A 13689-nucleotide genomic window follows, 5' to 3' on the forward strand; every position below is an offset into this window, starting at 1 on the left:
AATGCTACCCCAGCCCTCCATCACCTACGTGCACGGGCATGTTGAAGTAATCGGCTTTAAAGGAGTCAGCCATCTCGCCAAAGCTCTGCAGAGTGTACTCCCGGGTAGCCTGCTCAAAGCCAAAGGCTTCAGGGGGGCGCTTACACTCCTGAAACCCAAAGGAGAACATGTCACCAAGACAGAGGGCACAGAGGTGGAGTATCCTCAAAAGCGAAGCTGGAATATGGGGGAGGAGCAGGGAGGAAGAGCAGCCCTAGGTCTGCACTCAAGGCCCCGGAGGCAGGCCTCACTTTGCAGCTCCACCTTTTTCTCCCAGCGCTTCAGCTTAGTCTTTTCATCCCCACATGCACTGCTGCCATGCTTTTGCTCTTCTTCCTTTAGAACTTTACTATTGAAACCACCACCTCTGACTTAAATACACTATCCTATGCTCTTCTGCTACCGCTTTTTCCTCTTGAGCTAAAATAGGGAGTTAAAACAGAATGCCTAAGGAAGCTTTCTTACGCCCAGACTGGAACTACAAGCCTGGGAAAATGGCACTGAATATTCTAGTAGCTCAGAGGATGGAAGTCAAAGGCACCAGCTTCTACATCGTCAAACCCTACAACATTCCTGTTCTTTAGACGGTCTCAGAAGATAGGACGTGAGACTACCTCGCTTTGTACCTAGGTTCACGATTTTAGAAGAGAGCTATATGTACCCCAGAGTTAGACAGACTCACTCATGTCTGAAAAAAATCAATGTCAATCTGGTCCACTGGCCCACAACCACTTAAAGAGAGCCAAGTAGGGCTGACAGCCTTCACTGTCTATCATACTATTGGTGTCCAAACTCCTCCCTGAAGGAAATCTCCACCACTTCCAAGGCCATTATGCACTGCCCTGGTCTCTTTCCTCAGCTGTGTGTGTGTGTGTGTGTGTGTGCGCGCGCGTGCACGCACGCACAGCTGGTCTCTAGGACCACAGATGAGTCCCTGACATAAGACGAGAGACCATCAACATCTGCTCTCCAGAAACCCAGAGACAAATATAGATGAGCGCCCAGAATTTGGATGAAGGAAGGAAGCAAGCTCATGAAACGGACCTGGCCGACTTACCGGGCCTCTCAGCCCTCACTGCTGCTTCAGATGCTCTCCTGACTGCCCCTCTTGCCCTCCTAAGTACCCCCCGCCAAATACCCTTGTCCTGGCATGCCTCCATCCCCAAGTTTACTAGCCCTGCCCACCTCTTCTAGTTAAAGCCTGTATCACTGCAAACTTAATCAAATTATCAAAACAAAAGGAAAACAAACTATTATACCCATATGATGGCCCCCCAACAACAACAAAAAAACACAAATCACTACCCATGAATAAATGTAATGATGTACAAAAATGATTATAAAATAGCAAATGAAAATATATAAGAGCCCAAACTTGTTAAAGATAGCTATATATATGCAACAACAAAAAGATGAGAAGAAAATATACCAGACTATTAACAATGGTTGTCTCTAGGTGGTGAGATGATAGGTAATTTGTCTATTTTCCAAGCTTTCTAAAAAAAACAAAGAATAAAAAACTTGGAAATCAAAAGAACAATTTTTTTCTTCATATTCCTGTCCTCCAAATCTCATTCCTGACACCTTCCCTGATTACTACCCTTAGTCATTTCCCTCTCCTCTGAACTTCTACGCCTCAGTTTCTAACGCATAATCTAGCATCTGACTACACGTCGGCATACAATCTGTCCAATCAGGACCCTCACCTCCCCAGGTGGTCTGGGGGCTCCCAGAGGACATACGCAAAGGCTACATCGCCTCTTCTTTCTCCCCGAACTCGGCCCAGCCTAGCCCCACCCCAGGGACCCAAAACATTAAACCGTGGCTGAGCTGGGAAGCTGCCGTCAGTAAGGCCTGATGAAGGAAGGCAAGAATGCCCTCTGCGGCAGACATGAACTGGGGCTGGGAAGGCCTTACCGCCATGACACACTTTGGGCACCGCCAGACACCCTTGGGAATCTCAGGCAGAGGCGGCAGCAGGCAGAAGATGTGGTAGTTGTCATCACAGCCATCACACAGCAGAAGCTTGTCATCCTCATCCCCTCGGGAACACATCCGGCATACATAGGACTCGATCTGCCAGGAAAAGGAGGCAACAGTTCATCAATCGAAGCTCGTCTAGCCTTCAAACTGTCCTCCAGACAGCACCCTAGTCCACAGAGCTCTCCATTAGAAACCCACCGTGCTTGTTGGCTAGATCGTTCATTCACGGCCCTGTCACAGGCTAGTCGTGCTAGTTCTGGAGTTTAACTGCATGCACGTACCATCTCCCCAAATAAACTGGTAGAGCTGTGAGAGCAGAGTCTTTATCATGAGTCGTGAAATCTCCCATTTTTAATTCGATAAACACTGAGCACGTAGGTGTTCAACACTATGCCGGACTCTGAAGTACAGCAATGGGTAAGACATGGCAGCTGCCTTCGACAGGCACACAGTACTCCAGAGACACATATTCATAAAAATTAAAAGGTAATGTGGAAACCGCCGATACCAGTTCACAGAGGGGACTAGGGGACCCTAGAGAAGGGAGCACTCAAATCGGCTGGAGATAAGGAGGGAGAGCCTTGAGGAAGAACTTCATTGAAAAGGTGACACCCAACAATGACATCTGAAACTGACTGAAAGCTGAAGGCAAACTGAAGTTTGGCAATGGGGCAGAGCCCAGGGGAAAACTCTTCCAGGTGGGAGAGATAGCAGGTGCAAAGGGACGGGGGAAAGAAAGAGCATGGCGCGTCTCAGGGGAAAAAACGAACATACCTACAAGTAGTTCAGTGTGGCTATAGCAGAGGAGTGAGGTGGGCAGTGCTGGGGAATGAGGCTAGAGGTCAGCAGGGGCTGGATCATGCATGGTAATGAGGAGCTTAGCCTTTATCCTGAAGCAATGGAGGGAGCCTCCTTCTCTGGACCCTTCCAGCACTTCCTGTTGACAGCACTTGTTCACCCTTTCTTGTCCTTTGTTCCATGTGAGTTGGCCTTGTTTCCCCAATTAAGTGAGCTACCTGAGGGCAGGGCCCATCAGGCCCACTTTTCTGCTTAATGCAACCTGGTCCAGAGCCATGCTGGGGAAATGCTCGCTGAAGGGATGAAAAGCAGAGCATTAAGAAGTCAGGGCTGGGTCCTTACAAACTGGGCATTGCTGTGGTTCCTCCGCAGTCTCATGGTCATCTTGGTGCAGGGCTCTGGGCTGTGACTCAGCTCCTCCTTGCTCTCCAGGAAGGTCTTAGGTGAGGTTGACTCCACCTTCACATCCCCGCCTGACTCCTCCTTCACCACTACGGTGGGGGGACACTCAGGCCCTTCCTTATCTGGGAGAGGGAAGAGGGGCTCTAAAGTACAGGTCTAGAACAGTCAGGGCCCCGCCTCCTCTCCCCAGGTGAGGCCATCCTTCACACTGCCCCAGCCTGTCAGGCCTTACCTTTCTTCCGCAGGGTCTTATCCTTGGCCATGAGGCCCAGGCCCATCATCTTGGGGCCTGCCCCATAGATCTGTAGCTTCTTCAGCTCCGGATTCTTTTCAATGTCTTCCTCCGTGGGTTCCGGCTGGGAGGGAAAAAGGAAATGAATCAAGTCTGCTATCTGAGGCAAACTGCCCCATCCTAAAAGAACAATAGCTTGGACTATATATCACTTGAGCTCATGCCAGGAGGCACAGGCAGGCCTGGGCAAGAATTCAGAGCTGCTTTTTGGAGACTAGGGTTAAGTGAGCTCCCCCATTATCCCTCTCTTGGAAAGAAATTAAGGTGGAATTTCAGTTTTCCCAACTGTAAAATGAGAATATTAACTCCTACCTTACAAGCAGGTTTACAAAAGGGTTTGGGGATAACATATAGAAAGAAATCTAACAGTGTGTGGCACTACCAATAAACGGCAGTGACTAATACAGTCTACTAAATGACATGCTCTGGTGAGCCCAGGGACAATGTCAGTCTTGTTCTCTGTTGTATCCCCAGTGCCTAGAACAATGCCTGGCACATAAGCTTCTGCCTGAAACTAGGATATAGGTATAAGGGAAAAGAAGAGGTCTAGCCCTAGGAGCAGAGTGAGTCCGGAAAGAACAAGACAGGCAAAAAAGGGCAGACACAGAAAAGCTATTGTAGGAGCAGATCAAGACCCAGCTCAGAAGCTCAGCTGAGAGTAAAGGAAAGAGCAAGAGTGTAGCCAGAGGGGGGCACACTACTGCTCAGATCTCAGAGAACAGAGTGAAGGGAGAGTGCAACAGGGAACCGAACTCTGGTCAGAACTTTGTGGACTCCCACCCCCGAAGCTCTTAGAAGTACTCACATCAGGCTGCAGCCTCTTGGCCCGCCGGCCATAGCTATTGAACTTGGAAGGCTGCACAGACTGTCGAAGGGGGATACTGTGGGGTTTGTATTCCTTGTCCTTTTCCTCATTATCAAATGGGCGTGTGTTGCACTGCTGGGGACAAGTGAGGAGTAAGGGTCAGGGTATGGGGCTGCAGCCCCCAACGATGCCTTCCCTCTATCCTTACCCAGTGGCAAACGAAACTGTGGCTGCACCCACCTGACCCACAACAATAGGCCCTGCTCAACTGGTCGTTACCAATGACACCAGCACACACTTTGAGAATTCTTCTCTTGCCTTTGCTTGTGTCATTCCACCTTCAAACCGCCTCTCCACAAGCATCTCTCTAACTCAATCAGATGCCATCTCTTCCCAGACCTCTCAAGCCCCAAATGTCTCTCCCTCCTTGGAATTCCTTTATCAGTTACAATCTTGTCACACAGTGGATAGTAGGTTGGCCCTGTGGGCAACTCCAGGACCTCTGACCCTGGGCAGCATGGGAAAAGAATAGGCACCACTAGAAAAGGGCAGAGTCTAGCTCCCAGGTCTCCAGCCCACTGAACCAGTTCCATTAAGAGCAAGTATGAGAAATCTGTATCTGGTGGCAGGGAAAGGCTTCTTCCACCCCAGCCTGGCATCCTTACCACCAGGTTGGCTCCAGACTGGTACATCTCATAGGGATAAACGATGCGTTCATAGTGGGAGCGTAGCAGGGAGCCAATGTTTTTGCCTGGTGGGTAGTTGAGGCGCTGGGCCACCCGGGCCCACCGACGGTCTTTGCAGATGGCTTCATAGCCACCTTCCTCCACCACGATCTGCAGGGACAAGCAGGAAGGGATGTGGATGTGCTGTGTGTATGTACATAAGGGAGTTGGCCTGCAGAAAGGGTGATGAGGACAACTCCAGCCCCTCACCTCACTGGGGGCTATCCCCTCCTCCTACCACCACCACTCAGGTTCAAACTGCAGTAAGAGATGCCAAGAAGTTCCGATGACAGCTCATGTGTTACGAGGCTGTGCCCCTTTCACTGCAGCATAGAGATCTAATATCCCAAACCAAGGGAGCCCGCAGAGTATGAAGGATATTAAGGGGTGGGGAGGGGTTTGAGAAAAGCCTTTCTTACTTTACTGAGGCTGTAGAGGTCTAAGATCCGCCGTTCTACATTGGGAATCTTTAAGGAGGAGCCCTGGATTTCCCAGAATTTGGCAATCTGGTCCAAGTAGTTCAGCTTCACTCTTGTCTGGGCCTGGAAAAGAAATGGCTCAAAGAGGCCGGCCTCCCCCTCCACCTGAACCCTGTCTTCTGGCCTAATCTTACAAGGGGAGAAAGGGTACAGAGCAGCCCACCATCCAGGGCTTTTCCCAGTGAAATGGGTCCCAAACTCTAGGCAGTGCTTAGCCCACCTCTCTCTCATCTCTGCCCCCTTCTAGGCAATAGGATAAGCCCAAGGTCCCAACACAGAGAAGGTCGAGTCAGAAGAGCCACAGTTTTACATGCACACCCTCTCAATCTCCCTGACAGGGCTGTGTGAGTATCATCGTCTCTTTTACAGAGAGCCTCTGCTTCCTTAAGTCACAGAGCAGGTACCAAGAGATCCGAATATCAAATAACTTAAGTTTTAGCTATTCCCTGCTACTGATTTGCTGTATAGCCTTGAACAAATTGGTTCTACTCTCTGGACCTCCATCTTCTGATTATAAAAGGGAAATAAAATAACTGCCCAGTCCACTTACTCCAGAAGGGTGGACTTACAAGAAAGACAGTGAAGGTCCCTCTGGAACCTCCAAAACTGCATCTAAGCTCTAGGCATGTTTCAGAGATTGAAGGCTCCAAAAGAGCACATTTAGCTCTTCTTTATGCACCACAAAACTTGTCCCATGGTGGCTGAAGGCTGAGAGTGCATGCTGAAGAACTAAGAGATAGTGTACCAAAGCAGCACTAGCACCTGGCCAACCCAGGTCCACATCGGGTCCGAGGATTCTGGGAACAAGGCATGTACCATGCTTCCCTGAAATTGCAGTGACCCAAGAAAGGCTCCCCAAGGTCCCAAGTCTAGAACCACCTTGCATGGGTCAGAGGGCCTGATTCTAGGGAGAACTAGAGAAGTCATTACCATTCACCACCTTGCTCAGATCCCATTAGAGGAACAGAAACAGTTCTCTTTCATAGATTGGGAAAACTAAGGTCTATTTGTAGAAAGAAACAACCTATGGCTCTTTAGCTGTGAGAACCTGGAAGAGGCCAAGAACTCTACTCCCTCCACCTTAACTCCTTAGCTTTCCAATCTCATCCCTGCTCTTCCCCATCATTAGCCAGCACAGTATCTCTAGAAAACCTGTTCTTGTCCCATGCTAGATGACATCTTGCACTAGCTGTACCCCCACAGACCTGGTCAGATCCATTTCTTTAAGAAACTTATACCTCCCTCCATGAGAAGACTTTTGCTCTGACCAGGACAGCACATAGACTCACTAGAGAACAGTGGTTCTCAGTGAGGAGAACAATTTTGCATCCCCGCCCCCGCCGCCGCCCCAACGCAGGAGACATTTAGCAATGCCTGGAGACATTTTTCGTTGCCATTACTGGGAGAAGGTATTACTGGCATCTAACACAGGTGGAAAGAAGCCTGGGATGCTGATACACATCCTAAAATGCACAGGACAGCCCCTCCACGACAAAAAATTATCTGGGCCAAAATGTCAATAGTATCAAGGTTGAGGAACTGTGGTCTAGAAACAAGTAAGCCTTTAGGTCATAGGTTTCCAGTCGGGCCTAATATGTCCCCTCCCCAGGTCATCCAGTAAGGTTCCTGGATATGTAACAGTGAGGTAGAAAGGTGGCAGCAAACTTCTAAACCACATCTTCTGTGGGAAACTCCAGGATCTTCCCTGGAACTGGCTTCAAAGCACCCACTCTCATGACCCCAGGGCATTCTCAAGCCCTTAGTGGAGAACCTCACCTATCCATACAAAGGGCCTGGACTTCCTGCAGAACAAAAGGGAGAGGGAAAAGCCTACCTGCCTGACCCCGGTTCAAATTTATAACCATTCTAGCCCCCATACGGACCGGTTCTTGTGTTGTTCCTGACCATCTACCTCGCATCCCACCTTACCAAGCCCCACAGAAGGAAGGTAGGAAGCACAGGGCTGTGGATGAATTGGATAATGAGGCCACATTCAGCTGGCCAAGAAAAGGCCTCAGCCAACCCGTTTCCCTTTGTTGACTCAGGTATGGTAGGTTAGCTGGCAGGAGAGCTTCAGAAGTAGCAAAGCTTTAGGGAAACGGACATGCCCAGTCTTTGAGCTATCACACTGGAGATGCTAAATGCTCCTGCTCTTGGTTATATTCCGAGCTCTAAAGCTTCCTCCATGACCTCCATGCAACTTCACAGAAGAAAGAATAAAGGTTGAGTCGGGGAAAGTACCTTAGCCCGAGAAGGAATGAGGGAAGTGGGATCAGAGCTCAGGTATCCATTCACCCAACCCCACCACCAGCTGCTAGTTTTCTCACCTCTAGTTCATTCAGCCTCTGGATTCGGGGAGTAAACCTGAAGTTGTCCACTTCTACAGCAAAGGGTGGCTGCCAGTCCTGGGGTACAGAGGGGAAAGGGAGTTGGGTTATTCCAGCACAGTGTAAGACCAGAGGGCACCACAAGCAGCTCAGCATCCCATTTGTGCCTTTCCAGACCTCTGACCACCCCAGACCCTCTAACCTGACAAACACCCAACCCACTACCCACCCCACCGAACTCACAACAGGGCCCTAGCAGACCCTCAAGTCCACACTCGATGCCCAAAGCACATGTCCTGGGAAATTTCTCCCAAGTCCCTTCCAACAGTACAGTGCCAGGATTTCAAGAAATAGAGAGATGGGGCCCAAAACAGTTGACCCCAAACTCTCCCTACATCCACATTAACTCCTTGTTCCCCAGGCATGTGCTGTAGGACACAGGCTGGAAGTACTGGTAAGCACAAAGGATCTGGAGTCAGAAGACTTTGGTTCATGTTCTAGCTCTGCTACTTAAGAGCTATGGGATTTTACCTTTCTGAGACTGTTTTTCTCATCTGTAAGGTGGGAATATGAACACTTGCCCTGGCTTCCTCATAAGACTGATATGGAAAATTAAACTGGTTTTCAAATGAAAATGTTATCCAAAGGAGTCGTCCTTAAAACTTGATATCTTAAGCTGACCCCACACATGCAGGGTAGCTCAGCTCCAATTCTGGCAGGATTTAAAGGTTTGGGCCTTTAAAGTCTGTTCTCTCAGTTTAAAGGGCCTGAGACAAACACTGCGGGGGAAAAGAAAGAATCTGCATCACTTGCCCAGTCTGGAAGGCTTCCTGTGGGTCCTCTCTCAAACACCTGCCCAGTACAGGAAGAGCCGGGGTGTGGGGGGAGGGGGTGGTTAGTGATGGAATACCCAACTGTGGTGGCAAAGAATGGGAGGATTTGGGGAGGAGGAAGTAAGTCAGGGAAAGATAATGAAAGTGGGGGGTGACTCTGCCCTGCCAAGTTGGAGCTTGTTGTGTCCTACCCAAAGGGTGGCTGCGGAGAGCCCCTCACTGATGCCCTTTCCCCCCCAAAACCTCCCATGCAGTCCTCTCCTCCCCAGAGCCCCGGCTCCTGCTGGAGTGGTAAGAAGAACCTAGAGTAACCTAGACCAATGCCCTCATTTTATGAATGGGGAAAGTGAGGCCCAGAGAAGAAATGCGATTTCTCCAAAATTACATGCTGATTTAGTGGCAGACCCAAAACTAGAACCCATGTTTTCTGACCTCCAGTCCAAGGCTCTTTGCACTACACCAGGATACCAGTGTTCACACACACACACACACACACACACATGCATACATATGGAAGCGGGCAGTAGTAGAAGAGAAGAAAAAGCTGCTGGCCTCTTCCGCACACACTTTTAGAAAAGAGGCCAGAGGACTCATACTTGCATGCACACATACTCCCCCCACGCCCCCAGCTGAAGCAGGTTTTCAGCAAACAGCTGAGGCTCAGTGAAGCATGGGAAAATTAAAAAAAAAAAAGGAGAGAGAGACAGAGGGAGAGAGAGAAAAGACTAAAATGGTATGGCTCAAGCCCAGACCAGCTCCCCGTGCCCTCTTGCCACCTATCAGTAGGGCACTCCCCTCAGTGCAGGTAGAAAGGTACTCAAACCCAAAACTCCAGGCACCCTTCTTTCCTGCTGAATCAAGTTCTAGATAAGTACACCATCAAGCAACCTGACAGGAAACAGCAAAATCGAATCCTAGAGCAGGAGCTGTAGATGCAAGATAGTTGGGGAAGGTCCAGCAAACCTCCCGGCCCGGCTCTCCCTGGGACCTACGAGCTCCCTCATCCTGCCTTCGGTCTCATACACTTGTGTGCCAAATACACCAGTATGATCAGGATGGTGATAAAAAAGTTGGCTACCTGATGCAGGAAGCAAGGCCCTTCCAAGATCCCCTGGGTCTACACCAGGGTACCAACACTTTTCCTCCCACCCATCTTCCCTAAGACTAGTAGGAGTCAACCGTCTAGCAACTCAAAACCCTAATCACCCTTCCTCAGGCAAACCTCCAATTTCCAAGCACCCACCCATACACAGGTTCCCACTCTGGGCCCAAGCACCACTTGGACGAGTGCTTCAAATTCCAGCTACAAGGCCTGGCTGCCTAAAGGTGGCGTAGGAGCGGCCCTACAGGAGGAAAAAAACTGAACAAAACCAGGGAGACCAGGTCTCCTGGATCGGAGGGAAGCACACTATTGAGGTAGAGACGAGAAGCACAACAAAAGATGGCCCCCTGCAGGTCTGCCTCTCTCCCTCTCTCCCTCTCTCCCTCTCTCTCTCTCACACACACACACACAGACGCACACACACAGACACACGCACGCGCAGGGGACATGTCACTTTTCCCCTTCCTGGTCCCCCAAGGAAGGGTAACAACACCTGCACAAGGCCAGCCTGCCCGTAAGTCCAAGGCACAAACATGGAAATGCAGGCCTCAGGCACCCCCTATGTCAGATACACTTCTTTCCCACAGGTCTCCTGGATCACTACAGGGAGTGCCTCCTTAAGGCTGCCCCGGACTCTAGCCTCTCCTTTCTGCTAGCCTTCCTGACTTCTCACTACCTAATACCACTCCTTCACTACGAATAAGGATACCTCAGAGATCTGTGGCCAGGCTCCAACTAGGAAAAAATTAGCTTACCCAACACCTCCCAGAAGATCCATTTGAAACTAGCCTAGATCTGTGGATGAACACCAGAAAACACCAAGCTGGATAAGGAGGCCTGTGGTGCCCTCCTCAGGTGGCAGTGAGGCTTCCCAGCCCTTTTCAGACAGGAGACACCCACTCAAAAACACCCTGTTCCAAACTCAATTCCTGCCTTTGGAATCCCAAGTGGAGACGGAACAACACATATCATTTCTCCTCCATGCCAGCAAGGTGGCAGCCTATCCTAGCCCTTGGGGGACTTCCTGCGGCCTGAAGCCAGGCCTAGGAACAAAGATATGCCCTTTGTCGTTGACCTCTGGGAATCAAGTGTTCTACAGGAGACAGACTTCCATAGCTCCATTCTGTTTTTAGGAGTCCAAGAATCCCCTATCCTCTGGGACCTGCTACATCCTGGGACAGAACATAGTACAAATCTGAGGAGGACTCATACCCCACTGCCAAGCTGACTGGTCCAAGCCTATCCATAGAAGTCAAGTCTAGGGGGTGATGTGCAGGGAAGGATATTGCCTTCAACTAGGAAAAGGGGACAATTCCCTAAACCCATCTCAGGGGAGTCAGATAGAACATTCCCTGTGAGACTGATTTCCTGACTGATCTGCCAGGACATTATCATAGATGGATTGGTCTGGCAGGGTGTGAGTAAATATGAGTCAACCCACATAGAAGCAAACCAATGACCACATCAAACACCTTCGCAGTCACAATAATTATCTAGCGCCTACTACACACAGACTCTACCTAGTTTAATCCAATTCTCGAAATAACCATTCACGGGACTCATTTCACAGGCTCAGAGAGATTAAGTTACTTGTCCAAGGTCACACAGCTGGTAAGCTGCACTGTGGAATTTTGAACTAAGGTCTGTCTCCATTTACAGCTGTGGTCTTTCCACTACACCACACTGCCTGCCTTAAGGGAAGCGATGACAATAAACGGAAAAATGGCCTTATTCAGGGCAGCCTTGACCTGGGTGGTCCAGGGTAACTGAGAGATATGCAGGTACCTCTCTGAACTCTCCCCGGCCCACCAGGCATCCCTGTTTTGAACCTTACCAGGAATGAATCTGAAAGGCGGAGTGGAAGCGAGGGTGGGTCTCTGACCCCCAGGTCCCTTGGGGGCCTCACACCACGAGAGGACCCGCCCCGGGCCCCATCACCCTTTCTCCGACCCCGCGCCACATCCACAGCGGTCCCAGCCACCCCATTTCCCCGCACCTCGAGATGCCCCCTCCGCCCCAGAGTTCTCAGCCAGCTACCCTAGTTCTTCATCCCCGGCATCGTGGGCGGCGACCACAGACCCCGGGCCTTACCGCGGGTGGGCGGATCTTGCAAATGCCCGACTTCTCGGCGATGGGCCGGATTTTCGCGATGTAGCCTAGAGGGTCTCGGAACTCAGCCCAGCTAGGCTCGAACACCGGGCACTCCGGCGGCGGCAGGAAGTCGTCGGACCCCGGCTCCATGGTGGGCCCTAGGACTGGAGGGCTCGGACCACCCTTAAGGACTCATGGCGGACGCCGCTGTATGAAGCCGAGGCACTGCTCGGGGACTAGGCCCTAAGCGGGGTGGCCGCCGCCCGCCGAGGGCCTTGGGGGGCGTGTAGCTGCCGCGCTCTGAGAGGCTCAGGCTGGCGCTACTGCTACCGCCTCTTCGTCCTGCTCCGTTCCTTCCAAACTCTGCCGCTGCCTCCCAACTACCTCAGCCTTCACCAATACAGTTACCTCCCAGCCGCCACGGCCTTCACCGCCGCCGCCGCCATCTTGGTTTGTCAGCGTCTCCCCCCTCCCCACACCACAACAAACCGAATCCCTCCGCGGTGTGTCCCTCCGAGCCTCGTATACTGTGCGTGAGGCCAAGCCCTAGGAAACTTTCATCCCGTGGGGACCGAGCTGAATCTCATGTGTAGGTTCCCTAATTGGAAGCGGGAACTCAAAAGTACCTCCCAGACTGAGAGCAAATAGTCCACCTCGGCGGCGGAGGGGCAAAATTGTAATTAAACTGCCGGCTCCTCTTTCCGGATGGACCGGCGGCGCACGTTTAAAGGCCAGTGGTGCGCATGCGCGTTATGAAGACAGACCGGAAGAGGAGCTGGCGTTGGTGGGTGGTGGGCCCAAACTGGCTCCCCCTCTATGACCTCAGCTCTGGCGCGGGCCCCGCCCCAACATTTTCTTCTTCAGGGTCTTTCCGGTGTGAGCCGCCGAAAGCGGCTTTGGGTGCCTGATTGCTAAGGATCCCTTATGCTGGCAAGCATGTTGGGAAAGACTTAGGGAGCTCCCAGCCCTAGGCGCGGATACCTCTGGGGCTTTGAAACAAGGAGAGCAAGCTGCTGCTCACCCCCTGGGGATTATGGATTTTTAGAATTCTGGGTCCCAAGGAGAGGAAGGAAATATATATTTCATCCACGGTTATGTGCAGAGGCCTCTCGGAGATGGGGCTTCCATTCATACCCCGCAAAGAGTCATTGTCAGTCAGCATTTTACTGAACTCTTTGAACTGTTTCTGTATGCACTTTTATTGTGTGCACATTTGCAGAATGGACTCCCATAAACTAGGCCTGAGTGTATATATATTTTCATTGTTGGATGTTTAACAACAGCATATTTACCTATCGCATACTAGCGCCTACTGTATGAAACAGCATTTGTGAGCCCACAGCGTACTTATCAAACATCTGTGTACATGGGTTGTATTTATTGTGTTTAGCCCCTGTCACATGCATTTGAGTACCTACTACGTGTACATCTACTCCTATTGTGTGCATGTTCATTGAGCAGTTTCTGAATAGGTTTATGGCAACTACTTTGAGTATCAGACCAGTACTTTGCCCACACATCAGGCATCTGCTGCATTTGAGGATTATGTTATTTTTTGGTTGTGGGCCTATTGCATATAGTTTGAACACCTGTGCACATATTAAAGTACATGTATACATGCTGATTAAATGCTTATTTTGTGTTCCCCCATCAGACTGAATTCCTTAAGGGCAGGGACCATGTGGCTTTATACATCCCTAGCACTTGTCATGGTAAGCAGTAAATGTTGAGTAAACAAAAGAAAAAACGAACATATATTTTTGAGCATCCTTAGCATATATTGACTGAAAATAATACATGCTCTTTGCAAATA

General features: G+C 50.4%; 1 protein-coding gene across 11 annotated transcripts in view; it reads right to left on the bottom strand.

Moving 5' to 3' along the window:
* The window catches only part of KDM5C (lysine demethylase 5C), a 31889-nt gene extending 19348 nt beyond the window's left edge, over positions 1-12541 (bottom strand). For 6 of the 11 annotated variants that reach the window (XM_064574080.1, XM_045878238.3, XM_064574079.1 and 3 more), the window contains exons 1-9: positions 11877-12539; positions 7851-7928; positions 5464-5586; positions 4985-5155; positions 4320-4454; positions 3455-3578; positions 3163-3344; positions 1957-2115; positions 29-148 (exon numbers count right to left, since the gene is read on the bottom strand). In XM_064574080.1, the coding sequence (XP_064430150.1) occupies positions 29-148; positions 1957-2115; positions 3163-3344; positions 3455-3578; positions 4320-4454; positions 4985-5155; positions 5464-5586; positions 7851-7928; positions 11877-12026 (1242 nt within the window). In that variant the 5' untranslated portion in view covers positions 12027-12539. Of the gene's footprint in view, positions 1-28; positions 149-1956; positions 2116-3162; positions 3345-3454; positions 3579-4319; positions 4455-4984; positions 5156-5463; positions 5587-7850; positions 7929-11876 lie in introns of all 11 variants that reach the window. The other 5 variants (XM_045878211.3, XM_064574077.1, XM_045878231.3 and 2 more) reach the window with 5 other exon arrangements.
* Between the last annotated feature and the right edge of the window lie 1148 nt (positions 12542-13689).

This window comes from Mirounga angustirostris, unplaced genomic scaffold, assembly GCF_029215605.1.
Source record: "Mirounga angustirostris isolate CCGP_5_RB_7025 unplaced genomic scaffold, mMirAng1.0.hap1 SCAF_11, whole genome shotgun sequence".
Classification (NCBI taxonomy): Eukaryota; Metazoa; Chordata; class Mammalia; order Carnivora; family Phocidae; genus Mirounga; species Mirounga angustirostris.